This window comes from Leptonychotes weddellii, chromosome 12 (assembly GCF_054177405.1).
Source record: "Leptonychotes weddellii isolate Sample4059 chromosome 12, ASM5417740v2, whole genome shotgun sequence".
Classification (NCBI taxonomy): Eukaryota; Metazoa; Chordata; class Mammalia; order Carnivora; family Phocidae; genus Leptonychotes; species Leptonychotes weddellii.
Genome location: NC_138380.1, coordinates 31372953 through 31395633, shown reverse-complemented (window position 1 = coordinate 31395633; position 22681 = coordinate 31372953). Strand labels below are relative to the sequence as shown.

General features: G+C 38.4%; 1 protein-coding gene across 1 annotated transcript in view; it reads left to right on the top strand.

Moving 5' to 3' along the window:
* The window catches only part of MDFIC (MyoD family inhibitor domain containing), an 88457-nt gene that overhangs the window by 32675 nt on the left and 33101 nt on the right, over positions 1-22681 (top strand). Inside the window, exon 3 of the mRNA XM_081800222.1 lies at positions 20614-20889. Coding sequence (XP_081656348.1) covers positions 20614-20889 — 276 coding nt within the window. The remainder of the gene's footprint in view (positions 1-20613; positions 20890-22681) is intronic.

Genomic DNA, 22681 nt, shown 5'->3' with positions numbered 1-22681 from the left:
TTGCACTTGTGGCCTCGTGAAGTGGCATGATGGAGTTGAATAGCGCATTGAAAGGACTTTAAGATCGAAAACTTGATGCTGCCATAAGGGATTATTTGATTATCTTTAGAATCTTAATGTATTAACCCAAGATCAAGGTGTATGTTATGTAAGAGTCGGATTTCTTAAGGTTGAAAACCCTTTTGCCTGTTTTTCTGAGGAATTACAAATGCCTGCTTTCATCTTCTCTTGACACTCTGTCCCGAATGGGAATAAGCTATCTCTTTCAGTTAAAAATCTCTGCAATAAGCAGCGTTCCAATCAAGTGTTTGTAGATACAGTGGAAAGGAGATCTCCTTAACTACTATAGCTAAGAGTTTGTTCTCGGAGTAAAGCAAAGTCCCTTATAATAGAGATACAGTTTACCTAAGAGTCATGTTAATAAGTAAAAAAAAAGATCAGCTTTTTGAATAATATATGAATTCATATGATATCAGTGGTATCTGGGCATTTGGGACAATACATAATTAGTTTCAGTTCCTTTAGAGAGGGAGATGTGGATGTTAAAATAAATTGCTGATGAAGCACATACTTTGGAGAACAGTGTGTTTCAAAACTTTGTGCAATATCAGCTATTTCTTTCAATGGTATGGAAATATAGCATAAGACGGAGATTTATTAGGGGCAGTTTTACACCATTCTTACTGTATAAAAGTTCATAGTTTGCTCATTTGGAACTAGTTACTAAAAGAAGAATAATAGCAAATATTTATAGGCCTGCTGGGAACACATTAGTTCCGTGCAACCTTGGCACCATTGTTTGTCGCCGGTAAACTAGTCATAATCATTTGCTTGTATAAGAATAATCAGTATCACAGTAGTTTAGCATTTAAGAGAGCTTGGTCATTTCGTTATTAAGAGTTACCCTTTTACAAAACTCTGAATAATGGGCCTACCCCAGAAAATTCAGCTCTCACAGAGTGAGAAGACTTGGAATTGTGGGATAAATACATTCTGAGGCAAGAAGGGAGGGAGGGAGTTTGGAAAAAATTGTTTTTTATTAAGTAAAAGTGAAGAAATGGACTCCATGGAAGGAGCTGTTTTGCTACAAGGAAAAATACTCCAAACAAAACTGTTCCTGGGCAGTCGTGTCTCCTCATTCTCACCTTGAGGGAGTTCCTTCAAAGGTTTCAGTTTTACCATGGAAACTAATTAATGAGGCGTCAACATACACCGTATATACGGGATATGGGATACGTAGTATAAGGCCCTCTGCAAGCACGGTTTACCCTCTGCTCCTGAGGGTTGGAGACACACAAACAAAATACTATACCTTTTGCACAACTCTTTGAAGTTTGTACTCTGATTTCGGTACAGTTATTGTCATTGTCTTAAATATGTTCGGAAGTATTCTTCCTGAGAAATGGGGCCCATTACCTAGCCAAGGATTCATCCCCTTGCTCATCACCTTTCTCAGGTTTGCTTCTTTTGATCAACATCACATTCATGAGCAATTCCTTGTCTCCATTAAGCCTGAAGAAAATGAGGGGTTTGTTAGAACACTCACTAGGGAGAAGTCTTTAATTTGGTTTGTTTTTCTGATGACATCTACGGTGTTAAAGTAAAAATATTTAAATATAACAGTTCACCAAGTGCATACTTAATGTGCAAAAAGCACAAATGTGTGGGAGGGTTCATTTTCTGCATTTAATTTTTTCTTTTCTTTTTTTTTTTTTCTTACTAACAACAAACAAACAAAAGCCCAACCACTACTTCTTCGACCGAAAAAAAACAAAATGGGATAACTAAGCTCAGAGAGTCAGAATCTACAGCTCTGGCAGGCCGAGTAGGTGCGATTATAGCTTGGTCAGTAATAATGACAGATTTTAGTGTCCATTTTAGTGTATGAAACACTAAATTACAATGAATTGAAAAGATGGCTGGTTTATAGTCCTAGAATAGCATTTCTGGGAGGTAAGGATGACGTTAAATCATTTTGGGATGGTTTCAGTTGTTTCTCTTTTAATTGCAGGTACAGTGTTGTTTTCACTTCTTTGCATGTTAATACAAATGGGAAAATATTTGTGGATGGTCTATTTGGGAGAGACACTCATTATGATGTCTGTCTCCACCTTTAACCGATCCCTATTTTTTTTTGTTCTGTTGTTTGTTTTTGGCACACAATATTAGAACTCAGCCCCTTGGAAAATGTCATAAAGAAGTTTCATGATTCAGATAATTTTTTTTCTATAAGTCTGCATGCAGGCTGCTTCAGCTAGAGAGTTGCCAGTCAGTCAGGCCTGACGCAATCCACTCTAGCCCGCCTTGCAGACTCAGTGCTAGAATCTCTCATGCTGTTAATGATTATGTATGAAGACTTGGGAAGAACTGGAGGTGTCATCGACGACAGATAAAAACATAACATGGTGCTTTTTTCAAGTAGGGGAAGGTACACATGTGGCAAGCCAATTAGATTGACTTCCATATTCCAAATAGACAACGTATTTGAAGCAGAAGTGAAAATGAAATAATGGCCCAAAGCTTGACTTGTCAGCTAGCTCTGTGTTTGACAGGAGGGAGGCTCCTGGTCAGACGTTGTAAAGGGGCCAGTGTGCAACACTGTTGCTTAGAGAGAGGCTGTGTGTAGGTAGAGAAGGTAGGATGTGGAGTCCTAGGATTCAGATTCTGATTCTGCCTAAAACTCATTAGCTCTGCGGTGTTGGGCCAAGTCACTTCATGTTTTGCATCTTCAGAATATAGATGGAGGGGAGGCACTGTCTTCCCTCAGTACCTCATGAGGTCAGTGAGGAGGCAACTGTGAAAACCTAAGTGGAAATACTTTGTTAACTCTTAAGTTTCTACGTGGAATTTGTTCTACATTATGATAAGAATCACTAGTACCTGGGTTAGAGGAAGAAGTGCTGGACCATTTTGAGTTCCACTTTGTAAAGAATGGAGCCTCTTCCTTAATCCCATTTTTGGGTGGATCCAGAGATACTAAGCAAAGAACCAGGAAAGAAAGTAGAGAGTGAGTCTCTGGATTCTATCCTTGGTTATCCAGGAATTAGCAGGGGAGAGTCACGTACACACAGCATGGCCTCTTTTTATGATTCTAAAAAAAATACAACCTAAAACACATCGTCAGAGTTGCCTGCAAAAATGTAAGGACGTGAGCCACTGCACTGAAGACGCCTCTCTTTATTTTAAAATGCATTTTCAGTTTTAAATGTAGTGAAATATCTCAGTCAAAACAAAAGATTATTTTTTTTAGAAAAAGGAGATACTGTTTTGCCCTCGATACCTGGTAATATCCCACTGTGTTAGTGTTTTCAGGATAAAACAATGCTTCTACCTAAGTACCAATCAGTAGCAATTCACTGGTTTGTGGGCTTAGGTGCTTAATCAATAGGATTCTGATTTTTCTTAGCATTAAATTAGCTGCTTTAAAAATGAGAGTTAAAAAAGAATATTGAAAACACCCCAGCCAAGCTCAGACTTAACAGGTGTTAACATTTTGCCACATTTTCTTGAGATTTTTTTTTTGTGATGGTTTTTAAAAATCATGTTTGGTTCGGGGCGCCTGGGTGGCTCAGTTGGTCAAGCGACTGCCTTCGGCTCAGGTCATGATCCTGGAGTCCCTGGATCGAGTCCCGCATCGGGCTCCCTGCTCGGCAGGGAGTCTGCTTCTCCCTCTGACCCTCCCCCCTCTCGTGCTCTCTCTATCTCATTGTCTCTCAAATAAATAAAATCTTTAAAAAAAATAAAATAAAATAAATAAAAATCATGTTTGGTTCAACATGACAGATTGAACATATATATTCCATTCTCTTTGGAAATCCCACTGAAATTAATAGTAAATTAATGATAATTTTACAAAGACATAAATTTAAGGAAAGCAAGAACAGACAAGGAAATGGCAGATCAGAGATGTTAAACATTTTCTGAAAGACAGAAAGTCGATGGAGAAGTAAGAATTGGCTTCGTAGCACAGACTAGCCAAAACCTGAGTGTTAGCATGACCGGATACAGCACTGCCCCTCAAAAGGTTCATGATCGGAGGCACGAAGGCTCTTGGAATCGGGGATGAAGTTGGGAGCGCAGAAGCGTGCCGGTTAGAAGTCTGCTTACAGATGACTAAGACCATTCGGTCTTTTCCACCCCTTGAGTCGAAGTAACCATATTATTCCCACTCTGACCTTCACAAGACTCAAGAGAGGGATGCTCTGGAGAATTTAAACCAGGGAGACTCCAGACCCTGCGTGCCTGGCACAACAGAGCACAGGAGTGAGGGACAGACTGACCATCAGCTGCTCGAATGATGAGTCGCAGATACAATCTCAGCCTCCTTTCCCCTTAAGATTGATGGTCATAAACCAGTTATCACCATATAGAGAAAATACTGATGTTCATACTCTCTTTTGGTCACTAGTTTTCGAAGTTGGACCAAAAAAATGGAAGAGATTTAATTTTACCCCCTGCTGGTTACATTGTCACTAGTAGCAGCCCCGAGCTCCTGACGCCCGGCTAAGCTAACCTTGTTAAGTTAGTAATTGTTGGCTGAAGGTGGACAGCAAAACACTCAATCTCAACTGTCACTCCCTCTGGTTAACCTTGCTCCCACTGAATGGTTCTGTTCCCATTGAATGGTGTCATACCTTCTACTCTCTCGTACTTCTTTCTCTAAAAAAAGATGACATTTGAATAATTATATATATATATATATTTTAAGATTTTATTTATTTGCAAGAGAGACAATGAGAGACAGAGAGCATGAGAGGGAGGAGGGTCAGAGGGAGAAGCAGACTCCCCGCTGAGCAGGGAGCCCGATGTGGGACTCGATCCCGGGACTCCAGGATCATGACCTGAGCCGAAGGCAGTCGCTTAACCAACTGAGCCACCCAGGCGCCCTGAATAATTATATTAATAGATATTCTCTAGATGACTTAGATTTTGAATGTTAAGTCCTTAACAGTGTGGGTGCTTGCATTCTTATTTCCCGGTTTGTTTTCTATATATCATATGCCATGTTTACATTGTTTTTCTACATGTTGAAAATGAATCATGGGCCTATATATTCTTATAATACTAAAGTTAGGGAACGTCCCTTAGAGATCAGTGTGTTCAATCTCTGTGTGTTTTTTGTTTTGTTTTGTTTCGGCTGGCAAATTGAAGCATGAAAAGGGGTAAACAATTCATCCAAAGTGACCCAAGTAGTTAGTGGCAGAAGCAGGGCTAAAATTGTTGAAAATGGGCTTTGATTATCAATGAGAATATATAGTTACCACTTGTAATCTGTAAACTATAATGTGGGATTTGAAAGGCTATATATTTTTTCTTTTTAAAAAAAATTGTATTTAAATTCAGTTCATTTACGTACATGGTAATAATGGTTTCAGTTGTGCAATATAGTGATTGAGCGCTTCCATACATCACTTGGTGCTCATCACAAGGGCCCTTCTTCATCCCCATCACCTATTTCCCCCATCTCCTCCAACCCCCCTCCCCTTCTGATAACCATCAGTTTGTTCTCTGTACTTAAGTGTCTATTTCTTGGTTTGCCTTCCTCTCTCTTTTTTTTCCCTCTTTGCTCATTTGTTTTGTTTCTTAAACTCCACATATGAGTGAAATTATATGGTATTTGTCTTTGAAAGGCATTATTAATAGAAAATAATTGTTAGAAATTACAATTTTCTAACAATTATTATCTAATTACAATTTTAAGACCCCAGGTAGATAAACTTATTCCACTGACTGTCCAGTTGCCCATTTTGTTCTCTCCTAAGAGTTTGCCTTCATGATAAAAATTTGCTCTTGGTCAGCATTCTACCTATCTCTGGCTCCTGTATTAGAATTCGGATTCTCCAGTGCTGCACGCAAGCCAGGAGATAGGAGAATCACTGGAGGAGTTTGTTTTTTGAACTCACACAAGATATTACTAAAGAATGTGTGTTACTCAAATAAGCCCAATGGAGTTGGAAAAAGGTTGAGAGCTACTGCTAGAGAATTGTATTTTAAGTAAAGGAATCGGATTTGGGAAATTGGAATAAAATAGGAAGATAAGTATAAATCACAGTGATAGTCTCTTATCTAAAATCTGAGCAGATTCCTAAGAATAGTAGCAAGATTCTCTCACAACCATTCATTTTACTATTAAAGAACATCAAATAATTCCTGCTAGTCTCTCTAGCCCCAGAACAATTTCAATATAAATAGATTTGTACATTTCAGAGAAATGGATGTATGTGTTTCTTTCTTGGAAAGTAATTAAAGGATAAGATTTTTATAAATATTTCCTAATATTCCAAATTGTGGTTGTATTTTACATTTATATACAGTTGATGGCCCCTTTTTGTAACTTCCTAAGAAGTCTTTTATTGGGAGTATCTTGATTCACAGTAAAGTATGTAAGTCAGCTTCCGGTCAGTTTTACTGAGAGTGGTCTTATAAGTGAATAATTTATTATAGTAATGGCTTATAAGGTAAAGAAGCACAATATCTGCAAGAATATTGCCAGGAATTGTTGATGGGAGCACATTCTTTGATTTTTCTAATGTATTTGTTAATGTTTATCATTTGAATTAGGTAATAAGTATATGGTCCAAAGGACTGTGGGAGTATTATTTAGCCACACTGGCTTAACATCGGGTCAGCAAATGCTCCGGGCCCTGTTCTGCTTCAGAACTTCGCACATGTTGTTAGGCTGGCCTGGAACCCCATTACTCCTCTTGGCAAGGCGTCTTCCCCTTCAGGTCTTTGTTGAAATGCCATTTAAGTATTTGGTAAAAGAAAGCATAACACATAAAGAAAACATAATTTTATATATAATGGGCACTTCCACCCACTCTTGGTCTTCAAGTGTTAGGATCTGTTGCTGGTGGTTTTTACCAGCTCCAGTTATTATTTATGGGTTTTTATCTACTGTTGGAAGGCAGAGCAACGTTCTTCTAAATGTTAATGAAATTAACATGAGGTCTATGGTGACAAGTGAATTAAACATTCTCATTTTCCCATTTCATCTGAAATACAACTAATATCTGGTATTATAAATAACACAGTGTGTGTGGGCTAGTTGTTACAGGGCTATAGGGTTGGCGTCTGGGTTAAGTAGAAATCAAATTACATCAGGGAGGTATGGGAAAAGGCAATTATTGTGCTTACGTTTTCCTTATTTACTTTTCTAGGTAAGAAATATGTACTTATGAAGGTTTTACTTAAATAATTGAAATTAGGAACTGTAGAATGAACATTACTGTTTCTGTCATTCCTTCATTCGTTTTGCTAAGTGAGCACTGCTGCAGCAGGTTGTCAGAAGTGCTTGGCCCTTGAATGTAGCACTTAGTAAATGCTCATTAAGTGACTATATGAACAAATGAATGAATGGCAGGTTTCTTTCTACAGAGAAGCACACAAACAGTTTGGTAGAGAGGGCAGACCTTTCAACAAGTGTTGTTTTGTGGGGAGAGAAGAAGGGAGCTTTAGTTTTAGCAGGTGACCCAGTGTCCACCAACGAAACCTGAGGGACATCTCCTGCAGGAAAGGATTTTTTTTTTTTTAATATATTCTTAAAGAGACCGTAAGAAAGAGCACGTCTTTTTTTCAAGGGCTGTCATCATCTCTGAATGTGACGTCTGGAGGTGTTTCAGAGAGTCTTGTAACTATGAGGAGAATAGTCAGATGGGAAAGTTGACATGCCAAGGATGGCAGTGAATATATAGAACCTAGGAAATTAATAATAGTAGAGCTACCCTATCTTTGGATTTCTTGTTATGCAAGATAATAAATATCTGTAAGCTTTGTGAGGGCAAGTGTTTGTACATTTTGTAATCTCTCTTATGCCTGGAACAGACCCTGGCACTATACTATATACATAACAAATATTTTATAATATATTTAAGTTAGTTTGTCACCAAAGGTACCTTGATGTATTTAGTGGGGTTTAATGGCAAAATCAGAGGAAGAAATGTTTTTATAAATGGACTCAATTGGGTTAATCTTTAAATGTGGTTAATGAATTTGTTCCTCTGTATGGAAGCCATTTCTTGGGGCTTACGTTTGGGGTAACATTTTATTCCCATAAATGTTAAAATCATCTTGATACACTGATGAAGACAAGAATCTAAAATTCACATTCTCCAAATCAGTCTCCAAAAATTTAAAGTAGCCCTGTAAGGAGGTGGGAAGCGGGGGTGAGATTTCATCTTCAGAGAAGACAAGATGAGAAGGAGAAAATCATATTATTTTTCCCTATTTGTTTATATATTAAACCTTTCCATCATGTTTAAGCTGTGATCTGTTGTTCACATGTAAGAAAGAATTTAAAATTCATATATACTTCCCACTACTTCCTGAGGGAGGAAGGTCTCCAGGATCTCCTGCAGGGGTTGGATATGATCATTGGGACCATCCCAGCCTTAGAGTCACTTCTGAGAACTTTGCTTGGAGTCCTAAATCTTTAAATTATGTCGGAGAGAGCATCATCTATAATGAGAACTGTTCTTAGAACTAAAACACAAAGGTTTCCTCGTCTCGGACCATATCTTAGAGGAATTTATTGAAGAGTGAAAAGCTATCCCAATAACAAATACTCACCAGTGAACTTTGAGGGTTATGACCTATATTAAAGCTCAGGGGAATAACAGTGGAATTTACTTTTTTTCTGATTTACCTTGTATAAGCTACCAGAAATAAATTTCTTTTTAAACGTTCAGTTAGCAGCACATCGTTTCCTGTACCTGATTCCCTCTCTTCAAATTGGAACTTCATTTGCATTTCCACTGCTCTAACCTCAAAGAGATACTACATTAGGTTGGATTTACTTTTATTAAAGGGTGGGGGGAACTTTTAGATTTATAATTTGGTGCTGACTTTTTAATGCTGTTTTCAAGAAGGTCACTTAACTAGTATTTTTGATACATTTCCCTACACATTGTACGATATCTGTAACTGAATCTTTAATTCCCTTGTTATAGCCGAGAGAATTTCTTGAATCCTTGCTGTAGCTCCACCATCCTCATATTATGCTTTTACAGCAATTCCCTAGACTCATGAAGGTGAAGGATGAAGTTTATAATGGTATTGAATACCAAACTGTTGCTTGATTTATTCAGGAAGGTTGTTATATACTGGGATCAAGTGACAGCTTAAAAGCTGGTATAATTCATCATCATCAGTTAATTTTCACTGGGTGTCCACTGGGTGCTGAACATTGTACAAGGTTCTTTGTCAGCAGGTATGTGCCTGATAAGGTTGATGGAACTCTAAGAAGACGGAATTTTGTCTTTAAGGTACTCGCTATACAATCAAAGGCAAGTCAGTAAATGCCCGGTGTTAAGCTCTGTGTACAAAACATATGCAACTAAAAGTACTTTATTTTTTGAAGGGTTCTTGTTAATAAATTGAGGTCCGGCTCTCATGAATAGCCATAGTGACACCAGAAGAAAGTGGGTGACATTGGATGGATCAAGGTTAGGTGTCTGCTATGGTCCAGTTCTTGCTTGACCCCCACACATTTACTTGTGTGTACACACAGATACTTTTTGTTTCCGTGCATATGATTTCACAATATTCTTAATGAGATCCAATTATCCTTTGAACAAACATGTGCACCCCGCCTCTCCCTAATGAGAAACAAATCAAAGTCACATTTAGATGATGCATCTAGAGCTGGTGTCATGTCATTGTTCTACAGACCTCTGGGTGATGTTCATTCCTCCTTTGAGATGGTCCAGAAATGTGACCTCAGTCAAATTTGGAGTTAGCTCCTCATGATCTTGCAACTTATGTTTTAAAACATCTCTGGCTGTATGATGGTGAAGGGAGCATAGGATAGCTGCAGTGTCAACTCTCAAGTATGGTACTGGTCTGGGGAATATCCATATACCCCTGGTGAGGCGTAGTACGGAAGCATCTGTTGAGTTTCTCCCTTGACCTTGGCCTGGGCAGTGGATGTTCTCACGCCAGGATTCTCTGCTAAGATTTCTCTTGTTGGGTGTCCTTCATGGCCGTAACTGAGAAGGGCTTCAGGGAGGATTCCCTCATAGGGACCTTAGCAGTTCTCTTCTTGTTGTTAACAAGGACTTAGATTCAGGGATTGCCTTCGGGTGGAACTGTCAAGCCTTTATTTGCTAGGCTAGAGATTTTACTAGCAATTTAATTTCTTTAACATCTTTGTTCGTTGCTTATCAGTATCCTTTCTTGGGAGGTAGTGGGGGAAGACTTCATGTTCGGGTAACTGGCATCAAAAGTTGTGTTGCATAATGATCTTTGACTCTGGGTCCTTGACTTGCCACTTCTGTTTTCGAGCTCTGGACTCCCTCTGTCTCCACGTAGTAGCTTGCTGTCCCTACCATTACTTCTGTGGGTGGTGAGGCTTGGCCCCAGCGGCTGCTCCTTCCCCAGACTGTATCCCTTGTGAACGAGTTCTGGAAACTACTTACTGATGGGCAGTGAGTGTGGGAGGCACCTGACAGAGTCTGCAGTTTCAGGCTTCCCAGTTCTCGCTCTCCTCCCTCTTCCATCGTTCAGCACTTCGTGTTTACCTAATCAGCACACTGAATTTTGACTGAACACGTAATCTGGCTGCTGAAATTCAATTGCCATATCTGACAGTCTGAACTTCAGTAGTCTCAGCTCTCTGGCTGCTGGGGCCGCTGCTTAGGGCTGTATGCCTGTGAATTGCACAAAGGCAAGTGGAGGCCGAAACCCTGCCCTTGCTCTAATCACCGAGGCGTGTCTCAGGCAAGGAAGGCTTGTGAAACTGGTCTATGCAGAGGGGAACACCTTTTTGGATTTACACACTAGCAAGTTTATGTGTGTGTTGCTAGCTTTGTCTCTGTTGCTTGCAGAGAAGAACAGCTCTCTCTCTCTCTTTTTTTTCCCCCCCAGTTGGCTTTTACCATGGCCAGTTAGAATGGGTTTGTTGTTTTCTTATAGCAGCTACGGAAAGCCATAAGAAGTCCAATATACCAATATATGAGTAGTTTTCTGCAGCGTACCCCAAAGCTCCAGCCTCAGTACGCACGTACTCCATGTTCCAAGAACTGATGGCACCTAATTTAACCCCTTTGCCACCAGTTCATAGTGACTACTGATTTTGTATGGTAGAATGTATTGATCCTCATCCTCCCCGTTCTCGGCTTTACTTAGGTGATTGCACATTTTAACAACCTACTCTTTTTTTATTTTTTATGTTCAGTTAGCCACTGTGTAGTACATCATTAGTTTCTGATATAGTGTTCAATGATTCATTAGTTGCCAATAACACCCAGTATTCATCACAACACGTGCCCTCCTTAATACCCATCGCCCTGTTACACCATCCCCCACCCCCATCCCCTCTGAAACCCTCAGTTTGGTTCCCGGGGTCCATAGTCTCTCATGGTTCATCTCTCTCTCTGATTTCCCCCCCTTCCGTTTTCCCTCCCTTCCCCTATGGTCCCCCATGCTATTGCTTATGTTCCACATATGAGTGTGAAACCATATGATATTTGTCTTTCTCTGCTTGACTTACTTCACTTAGCATAATCCCCTCCACTTCCATCCATGTCGATGCAGATGGTGGGTATTCATCCTTTCTGATGGCTGAGTAATATTCCATTGTATATATGAACTGCATCTTCTTTATCCATTCATCTGTTGAAGGGCGTCTCGGCTCCTTCCACAGTTTGTCTTTTGTGGACATGGTAACAGCCTACTCTCGATGCAGTTTTTATATTTGATCAGAGTTCTTGGTTTCAAGATTTTTTTTTTTTTTTTAACTTGTATCCTTGCTTGACTGGAGGGCCCTTATCCCATGGGGGGAGAGCTAAAGGCACCCCAAGGCAGGGATGGGTCTAGGGCCTATGTCAGAAAGCAGTTCTGCATCTATCCAAGTGTGTCGGTGTGTATCTTAGTTGAAACCTAAGGGTGCTGCGTGTTTTTAGTTGTTGCTATCTGATACTTGCTATTGTTCTGAGAATCCTGAGGAAACCTATTTGTTGAAATTTAACAGAGTGATAGTAGGATTTTTCAGGCTTCTGCTTGCCCGCCCACTAATTGGTTTTTTAAAAACCAAAAAAATGCCTTTTATAACTTAAAAAAAAAAAGAAAAAGAAAACAGGTAAAATTTCAGTATGTAAAATATATTTTTGGAAGATTGTGACTTTGTGCTATGTTTTTATTCATATGTTTTCTGTCATCCGAAAATACTGCTTAGCTTACTTATTTTCTATAAAATATAAGTGCATATGCATTTATTTAGATATGTATTATACAGTTATAAATAATCATAAGCAGAGGTCACTTTATCAGTTGAATCAAGTGATGGAAATACCTATTGAGTCCGAGAACAAGGGGATACCATAGCAAACGGAGATCCTATCTTCATGATGGGATTATATCAGAAGACAATATGATCTTTTAATATATAAATAAAGCTTGTAGATAATAATCCATAAGGAAGCGTGCTAACTTAAACTGAAAAATATTCTGTTCTCAAATGTAGGAGTGGTGGGCTCCTATTATCCATATAAGTTAACTAGAAACTGTGATGTGCATGAGCGGGCATAAAGTCAGGCTGAATTTGTCATTCATTTGGGAATAGAAACAAGCATTCAAGAAAAGCTACACTTGGAGGGAATATAATACAAATTTTTTGTTGTTCATTGGTTTACTGCTTGGGGCCTTTTAGAAAAATGTGCAAATCTTATTTTCCTTCATAATCCTTGTATTTTAGTATATTTACTATATTTTTCAATCAAGTTGTTATTTTTCTGAAAAATGAAAGATGACGTTTGTGATTTTTTTTTGCAACCTGTTTATTTCTAAAAAGGTTTTGCGTTGATTTATACGGAGGAACAGAAACCCCTAGTAACAGAATAAAAAATAAAAGCCAAATAGTAATCAGAAAGAAATGACAGGAAAATTTTGCAGGGAAGAGAAAGGAAAGAGAAAAACAGTGGTATGAAACTGGGAAGTGTTAAACCTGTCCATACCCATGAGGATCTGTCACTGTTTCTCATTTTACCAGTGAAGATCCTAATGCCCAGGGGGATGAAGTAACTTTCTAAAGCTCACAGAACTGGGAAATACTTACTCTAGAATTCAAACCCTAGTGGGTCTCGCTCAAAGCTGATGCCCTTCCCTCCATCTGCTGATACTAGTGTCTTTTGGAGGAAAACGTTAGCAATTGTGCACAAATTGCTCCCGATATAAAGGTGACCAACTTGTCCTGATTCACCTGGGACTGTCCTCGTTTTAAAACTCAAAGTTCTGCATCCCAGCACCTCCCTTAGTCCTGATCAGACGAGATGGTTGGTCACTCTACTAGATTTCCCACCAGCTGTGGTGACGATACAAATTGTCTTCGAACAGCAGAGTAATACTGGGGTCCTTTTCCTACAGAGCTGCATGATGCACGATTATCCCTCAGTAATAATCAGCTTCTGCATTGTAAAGCTTATCTGCTGTCTTCTAAGATTAACCACAGGCTGTGGATTTGGCAGTGGCCTTTCTACTGCTACCAATGTATTGTTGCTTTCTTTCTAGTGAAATGTGCTATCTTTTGGGTCATGAGTGCTAGGGGCAGTTCACGTATAAGTATCTATAATGTGCATCGTTGTTCATAGGACTTGATAGAAGCTATTAGTGTTTTATAACAGTGAGTCCCAGCGTTACTTTGTGGGCTAAATAAAAGTTTATTTCTTATGGAAGAGTATAGAATGAGCATTCCAGGTCAGTGAGAGGCTCTCCTCCTCCCTGCTGCCCCTGCAGATTCCTTCTATTTGGTTTCTGCAGCATGCCTAAGATACTTCCCTCTGCTGTGGTCAAAGCTGGGTTGCTGGCAAGTGCGAGAAGGAAAGTATAGAGGACACACCCCAGGCTGAGGCCTAGGCCTGGAAGTGGCAGAAATAATTTCTGCTCTCATTCTTTCAGAGTGAACATGGGTACATGGCTGAACTTGAACCACCAGGAACACTGGGGAAACAGTTAGCCAAGAGCCAGGACAATGGGGAGCATGGATTTGGGGGAGAAGCTAGCAGTCCTCCCTCTTTCAGGCTCTGCTGAAATATGTCTAAATACTTTCTTAATGTTCTTTACCAGATGAAGAAAATGATTGATTCTCCAAACAACTTCTCAAGTTTTATCCTTTTGTTTAGGAAGAAGTATTTGTAACCCCTGCCACTGATTATGGATGAATTACTGTTAAAAATGCTTTCATCATAAGACAGTCTCCTCCATCCTGTGCATTCCAAGTCATGTAGGTAGACAGAATTTGATTGGGATTCTTAAAGTGATCAATGTTACCAAAAGGTCACAGTTTCAAAATAGATTTCACCATGTTAATATATACATTAAATAAAATGAAGATGTAATAGGTGATGAAAGAGTTCAGAGGCTCAAGAGAGAAATAAAAATTTTCGGATATGCCCTTGGAAGGGAACTGAGGAAACAGGTAGAAAACGCCAGGGGCTCCCAGACTGTGGAAGTGTTAGGGTACAGGGTCTCTCTAGGGTACACTCAGGAAGGCTTGCATCAAGCTGAGGAACAGAGTTGGCCATTAGCACATTTATTTTACTTGATTTTAGCCTAAATTTACATTAGAACAGATAAATACAGTTTTATCACATTAGTGCATCTTGAAGTGATTTTTAAAGCTATTGTATCTAGATGCATGTTATACATATTTATAATAAAACCCTGCGCTTTTCATATATATAATCTCTACCTATAGGTGCATGTTCTAAGTATAATAAAACACTATTTTATTTATATATAATCTCTACCATTTGTGTGTGTGTGTGCATGTGTGCTCATGTGCGTGTTCGTCTCTGTCTCAGGGTGACCACAGGGTAACATGGTACTGCGCACCCAGTAAAAGCTTCGTTAACTATCTCTGGGAAGAGTAAGTTCGGTTCATACCAAGTCATCCCCCGGCAGTATTCTATTTTGATAATTTTGTTACAATTTTAAATTCTAAGCATTTAAATTTTCTTTGTATGTGTACCACCACCATTTAGATTGGGTACATGGTAAGGAGACTTCTTTTGTAAATTTATTAAATTTTATTAAATTTGTGAAAGAGACCAGGGACTGGAGATGACTTGCACATGCTAACAAATTATAGGCTATAACAAAATGTCGCTTTATATTGCCACTCCAGCAGCTGCAGTTTCAAGTGTGGTTATTACTGGCTACAGTATCACCCAGTTTTTTGTTTTTTTTTAATTATCAAAAGAAGTTCATGCTATTGACTCATTACTTCCATATTTATTATTCTTACTGAAAATCACTAGATTTAATTCTCTTGGTTTCCTTCCTGATTGAAAACATTTGAACCCAGAAAGCACAGTATTTCTTAAGACATTTGTAACTATTCATCACGGATATGAAAATTACAATCATGCAGCATTGTGTGAGCAGTGATTTCCAAAAAAAAAAAAAAAATTCTTTACACATATGGTAAGCAGGTGACCAATGCTATCCAGGTTTGAAGATGCTGAATGTTCATATAACTGGTATTTGAAATTTTGATGTGTATTGCATTCATTACTGAATATCAAGAATAAATTTTTTTTGCTCATAGAGAGTAAGTTTAAAATGGGGTCTTTTGTAGAAGCACCCATCCTGTTTAGAATGATATAACATGCTGAATGTTCACATATCAAACAAAATGCCAGCTTTCTGTAGAAAAAAGGTGTCAAAAAGTTTCTTTGTACCTTTAACGCATGTGATTATGTAGTACAAAATGCAGAGTTTGTAAAATTTCTTGAATATACAGGCAAAAAAATGAATAATTCAAAACAACTCGTAAGTTCTCCATTCTATTGTCCCTTTATAACGCAAGCAGAAGATAGCGGTGCGCTCCCAATAGAGCTGAATTTGCACAAGTTACACCTCTGAAAATGCCAGATGGCCTATGGTCTACTTTTGAGAGCTGTCACATATGTAAAGATTTGAAAAAAGAAAGACAGCTGAATGAGAGCAGTGGATCATTAAAGGGAGAGTGAGGGTCCCTAGGCATCACTTGTGTTTTAAGAAGCATTGTGTCGTTCCCATATTAGTGTGCTTTTTTTTTTTAAAGCCATACACAACTTTTATGCAGTAAGGAAAAGAAATCTGTTTAAAGCCAAGTAGTTGGGGTTTAATCAGTCAGATGTTTTTGTTCTTTATTTGAGAATAAAATCATGTTTCCAACTTGGTTTTACTTATAATTTTCCCATAAGATTCAAGTCACACCCATGAAAAATTATCAGTGACGTTAAAATAAATGTTAAGATAGCTAATCTATCTAGGGTTTATCTAGTTTTAATTTGACTTACATACTGCGTGTATCTGACCAAATCATAAAACTAAGAAATTGTGTTAATGTTAAAAATCTGGCGTAAAGAGATAATACTCGGTTGTTACCTGACCATAATACAAACTATAGGAAAAATAATTAGGTGACAGTGAAACAAAAATGAATGTACTATCATTTTTCTGCCAACAGAAATAGATATCATTTTGAAGATTGAAATGTAGATAAATCATTAAGGATATGTTTGACTACCACTCCAGCCATACCCGGTAATTTGCAAATAGTCAATTTTGATAGTAGAAAAAGGTCAGCTCTGTCAGTGTGAGAATTTGGTGGCAAGACGTAGTTGTCTTTTACCACCTTTATTTTTATTTATTGAGAATGTTTATGACATGGTAATTTTAAATTTAATATGGATTATGGACTATGACAGGACATTTTTGATTGACGAGAAGCTCCTTAGCATTGGTCAGTTGGACGTTTCAATTTAACCAAGCTCTCAGATTGCTTGAAATATTCTTTTCAGAGAAAAAGTGGCCCAAAACATTCCATTTATTTGGCGAGATTACTGGTAAGTGCTCTGAAAAGAACACCAAATTAGGTTTAACTGTCTTCTTTGGCATCCCTTTAAATACATATGCATAACTATCTATGTTCAATAGCAGCCATTAGGATGTCATTCTAGTTGATACAAGAAGCTATGGGAGCAGCAGATTAATCTCTAGATCAAATGATTGCACACCCATAATAGATCTCCTCTTGCAGATGTCTTGTCCATTTTTGTTACAAGAAGGTCATATATAGCTGCTAAACAGAGAAGTAACCTTTTTTTTTTTTTTTCCATCAAGAGTTCAGGACAAAACCAAAATATTTTTGATATATTTTCACATCATTACTTTGTCGTATTCCCCAATATTTAATTTTTAGATAATCATTCTCCTTTATCACTGAAGAACCGAAAAACTGTACGAGGAGTTCATAGGTTAGTTTAATAAATCAGATATTAATGGTAACAGATTTGGTAGGAAAACATGCTTTTGTTAAGAAATGAATTCTTTTTTCTTGAAATATGCACAATCATGAGTAGAATGTTTTGATATGTTAAGATGTTTTTCTTCAAGAGACATAGGATATGTGAACAAGAATCGAAGTAAACAATGTGTGCTAAAGACCTACTCAAATGCAAACTGTCTTCTTTGTCAAAAATATATACCGTTTTGGCTAATCCCCAGATCACAGATAATCAGGCCCTTTTTAGACATTGTCAATACCATGTATAATTGTTAAGCTTTGCATGCAATACTTTTTCTAAATTGAGTTCTTAGTATTCAGATTTAATTTACATTTTGTAACTGTTCATAATCATAAATGGAAAAGAAGACTAATTAAAACAGCAGTTTTTGATTTTGAAATTCCAGGAAATTATAAAATAGTAAAATTTTGGCAATGAGTGGTTTTTGTTTTTTCTGTTGTTTTTGCTGAAGTGCTATGATAGCTTTGCTTAGGGGCTACTCAATCAATGGAAATATTGATTTTAATAATCTCATTACTTAACCAGTGTAAACAAATAACAGCTGGGGGAAAGAGGAGTCAGGGCTCTTCAGCTGCAAAAACTAGAATCCATTTTGGCTAATTTAAATGGAAAAAAAATTTATTAGTGATGTAGTTTTGGAATAGGGGTGAGGTTTGGTGGGGTGGGGTGCAGAGCCAATGGCCCAGAAAGAATTCTTGAGACGTCTTTGGTGCAAAAAGGTGGTTTTATTAACGCACGGGGACAGGACCCATGGGCAGAAAAGAGCTGCTGCACCAGGGTTGTGAGGGGTGGCTGATTACATACTTGGGAGTTGGGGGTAAGGGAAAAGGGAAGTTTTCAAAAGAACTTCATATGCTGAAGAGGACTTAAGATACTGGAGGCCTTGCCATTGTCAAGGCTTTTTTTTCCCTCTAGTAAGACATTAATAGTAAGACAGTTGGGAGCTTCCTGGAGGAATGTGACACATATCCCACCCAGGAGTTGGGGTGGGGTGGGGGAGGGATGTTGCAGGGTGTCAGCTTGTGCTTTGTCCTCAGCTAGCCTTCTGCTCCCTCATTAGCACACGGACCCTCCCAGGTGTTACACAGCCAGAATCATGCCCATCCATTCAGTGGGGCTTCTCTGTTGAAAACCGCACTGCTGTGCCATCAGCCCATGGTCTGCTAGGGAGTGGATATCAGACACTGCGTCCCACTGCCAAGACCAGTAAACGTCTTCTGTACTGTTTGTGCTGAGAGTTACCTCCCTGGTGTGGCTGTGGTCTTGCTTTGGCCACTGCTGTATGTAAGTCATCCTTGTGCTTGGTAGGACTTAGGTCACAAACCTGCCCCTTAGCTGCAGAGGAGTCAAGGAATGGGATAGAGGAATTGACCAAAACTCTGTGCGGGTGTTCAGAAATGCCAGACAGCACAAATGATGAGTAGTCATCCTGCTTTTTTTTATGATTTGTTCTCCAAAGAATCTAATTTGTCCCTCCTTAGTATCATGGTATTAAGTCTCATTTTTTTTTTTAAAGATTTTATTTATTTATTTGAGAGAGAGCATGCGTGCAAGAGAGCAGGAGCAGGGGGAGGGACAGAGGGAGAAGCAGACTCCCCAATGAGCAGGGAGCCCCAGGGGACTGATCTCAGGACTCTGGGATCATGACCTGACCTGAAACCAAGAGACAGATGCTTAACTGACTGCGCCACCAGGTGCCCCTCTTATATTTGTTTTCAATCTGAAATGTTTTGCTTTTCACATACAGGCATTTAATGCATCTGTAATTTATCTCTATAAGGTATATATGCACTTAGATGTGCAAACACATACATATTTGGAGCTCTGTCTTTCCCCTGATTATTTGTGCCTGGACCCACAACACATGGCTTTAGTTCCTGGAGTTTCTTGATAGGACTATATATTTAGTAAGTCAAGTGCTGCAACCCTCTTTTACTTCCTTAAAATTGCTTTAGTGATTCTTGTTTGCTTTTCCTTATAAATTTTTGGATCAGTTTCTCAAGTTCTGTGTAAAAGCCTGTCGGAAATTTTATGGGAATTACACTAAGTAAATAAATTGGGGAGGATTAATATTCACTCTACATTTAGTAGGGTTTCTTTTATGTCCTTCAGTACTGTTCTGTGATTTTTTTGCCATAAAATCTCTGCCCATTTTTTCCTATCTTAATTCTTAGATATTTATGGGAGGTTTTGGGGGGCTTTTTTTTCTTTATTTTTCTTTATTTTTTTGATCTTGTAAAGAGTTTATTTTTTCTTGTATATTTGCTGTTTGGTTACTGTTGGCATAGACGAAGTTTGTTGATTTTAATGTGGTTGATCTTGTATATATCTTGTTAAATTCTTAGTGTTTCAGGGTTTGTAGTCTCATAAATTTCCCCTAGAACATTCCAATTAGGTATGCATCTCAAAAAAATTTTTTTTTCAGACCTATTATTTGTTTTTCATGTTATATTCCTTTTGCCAGTACCTCCAGTGTCATGTCAAATAAGAGGGGTGAAGTTGGGCCACTTTTTCTTGGTCCTGACCTAAATGGGAGCATTTCTAAAGTGCTGACATTTAATTTCGGCAGATGTGTTTTATCAGATTAAGGAAGCTCTCTTTGATTCTCAACCAACTTATTGCCAATAAATGGCTTATTTTTATATCAAATTAAAAAATAAATATGGAAAAAGTTTTCTCCAGGACTTAAAAGGAAATTGAAGGGGTGCCTGACTGGCTCAGTCGGAAGAACATGTGACTCTTGATCTCAGGGTCATGAGTTGGAGCCCCACATTAGGTGTAGAGATTACTTAAATAGATAAAACTGTTTAAAAAAATTAAAATGAAATTGAAAACTATATTTTATATTTCTTTCTATATTGTCCAGTTTTGATACTTGGATTCATTGTTTTTTTTCCTTTTATCTCAAAAGATAATTAAACATTTTATCCTGTTATCTGGGGATGTTGAGATAATACCATGTTTCTAGCACCCAAAAGAGGGACTTGGTACATAGAAAAACAAACACTTGCTGTTGAATGAGTGTAGAATAACTTTTTCAGATTTCCAATTTAAATTTTCTTAAAAAACAAAGCAGTCTTTCCCACTGTTTTCATATGCCTTGTATAAGGTCACTTTTGATGACCCTGTCCCACTTCCCTTTTTTACTAATTATGTTTTCTCTGTGTCCGTGTTTATTAATATTTTCCTTTTTTCTTTCTCTCCATTTTGTAGAACCATGGGTAAAGCCCAGGGGGCAAAAAAAAAAAAAAGTCTGTTCCTGAATATATTTTGATGATTTTCAAATATTTCTTTTTTAACTGGATCAACTTTTCCTGTTGTTTAGCTCAACCCCAGCGCTTGCCTCAGCTTCCAACATGCTCACAGGAACCAAGTGAGGAAGAAACCAGCAAGATAAAGAACGGCCACACAAGTCTGAGCAATGGAAATGGAATTCACCATGGGGCCAAACACGTATCTGCAGATAATCGAAGACTTTCAGCACCTGTTTCTCACAAAATGCATAGAAAAATTCAGTCCAGCTTGTCTGTAAACAGCGATATCAGTAAGAAGAGTAAAGTAAATGCTGTCTTTTCCCAAAAGACAGGCTCTTCACCTGAAGGTAAGTTGGAGATACATGTTTATTTTATTTGACCAGATGTAAAATCATAGTCACCAATAACTACTTGATCAAGCAAACATGAATGAAGAATCTTGCTTATCTTTGAGACAAACAGGAGTTTTGGTAAAATACAACCTCTCCAAAGGGAAACACAGGCTAGGAAAGGAAGTGCCGGCAGCTGACATCCTGCTTCAGATTATTGCTTTCTAGAGTGAGGAGTCATTACTTTAAATAGAACCGATATACTTACTGTTTTTAATACCATGTTTAAAAATATGGATGCAACATGCTGGTGGTGGATGCATGTATTTTCTCTATCCCTGGTTCATTATGTTATTCTGTGGTTCAGAGAGAAGATTGCCTGCTTGTATGTTTGTCTTGCAAATGAGTTCTTAAATATGCAACACTAAAATGAGAAAGAGATTTGGCGATTGTCAAATTCTTGCCAGAGAGTGGGCCAGGTGACCTCTGTTGCTTCACTGGCTCGCATCTTCCAGCCAGCTGTGCTTCCACTCCCACCCCTCATCCCCACCGCCCCCCGCCCCCCGCTCACTGTGCTCTGGCCTTTAGCTTCTCCCATGGAGGTACAGGGGTATTCTCTGACCTCTCAGGAGCTAGTTACTATGTCTTCAGTTCGGCTTCATCCTGCCCTTGGCCAGGTCAAAGTCAGGTTAAATACTATGAACCTGAGAAAGGTTTTCTTTATTACAACACAAACTCATCTGATGACAACGGGTTTATAACCCACAGACTCCTGTTAATAAAACTAGCTTGCCATATTATATATATTTTTTATTTTTTATTCTATTTTACTTTTTTTTAAAGATTTTATTTATTTGACAGAGAAACACAGTGAGAGAGGGAACACAAGCAGGGGGAGTGGGAGAGGGAGAAGCAGGCTTCCCGCCGAGCAGGGAGCCCGATGCGGGGCTCGATCCCAGGACCCTGGGATCAGGACCTGAGCCGAAAGCAGATGCTTAACGACTGTGCCACCCAGGCGCTCCTATATATTTTTTTAAAAAAGAATAGTCTCCCTATCATGTGTAAGGTCCCAGATGTCTGCCAGCCCATCCATGTTCCTCTGTTCTTCCTCTTTGCTCTCCTTTAGCAGTTCTTGGGATCCAAAAACTCAAATCTGTTTTCTAAATATAGGTGTAGATAGATCTTTCCACCTGCTAGTTCAGGTATTTCTGATTTTTTTTCTTGTTCCCCTTACCTTTCAATTTTAATTACCATAAAATCTTAAATAAGGCAAATTCTGTCAATGCTTCTGTGAAGTTGGCCATGCTTATTCATAGAGATAAATTGAGTTGTAAATAGGAAATTGTATCGAGAGTTACCAGTAATGAGTGGGAGAAAGGATATTGTATTTTGGCTACAGGTGTCTCAAACTCAACTGGGGTAAAGTGTTAGGTTGATCAAATGGTATGATAATAAATGGTCTGCATAGTTCTAGGTCAGTGACACTACTTTCCAAACTAATTAGATTGAAAGGGACATGATTGACACTTTAAAATGAGTTTGACATGTAAGCTGTATGGTCATCTCTGAAGCAGAGGTAGGCTGTTAACTAAACTGGCTCTCCAAGGAGTTGGGAAGGCAATGCAATTTTCTTTAGAGTATCTTTGCTTCTAGGTGATTGGGTGAAATAATTGAAATCTACTTGTTTTATACATTTGAATTTACTTATTACAGCCTTAACCTCTTATTTGCCATTTAATATTTACTTATTTTAAAGAATGGTCTCTCAGTCCAACCGGAAAGGTGCATATCAGCCCAACTTGAAATATCT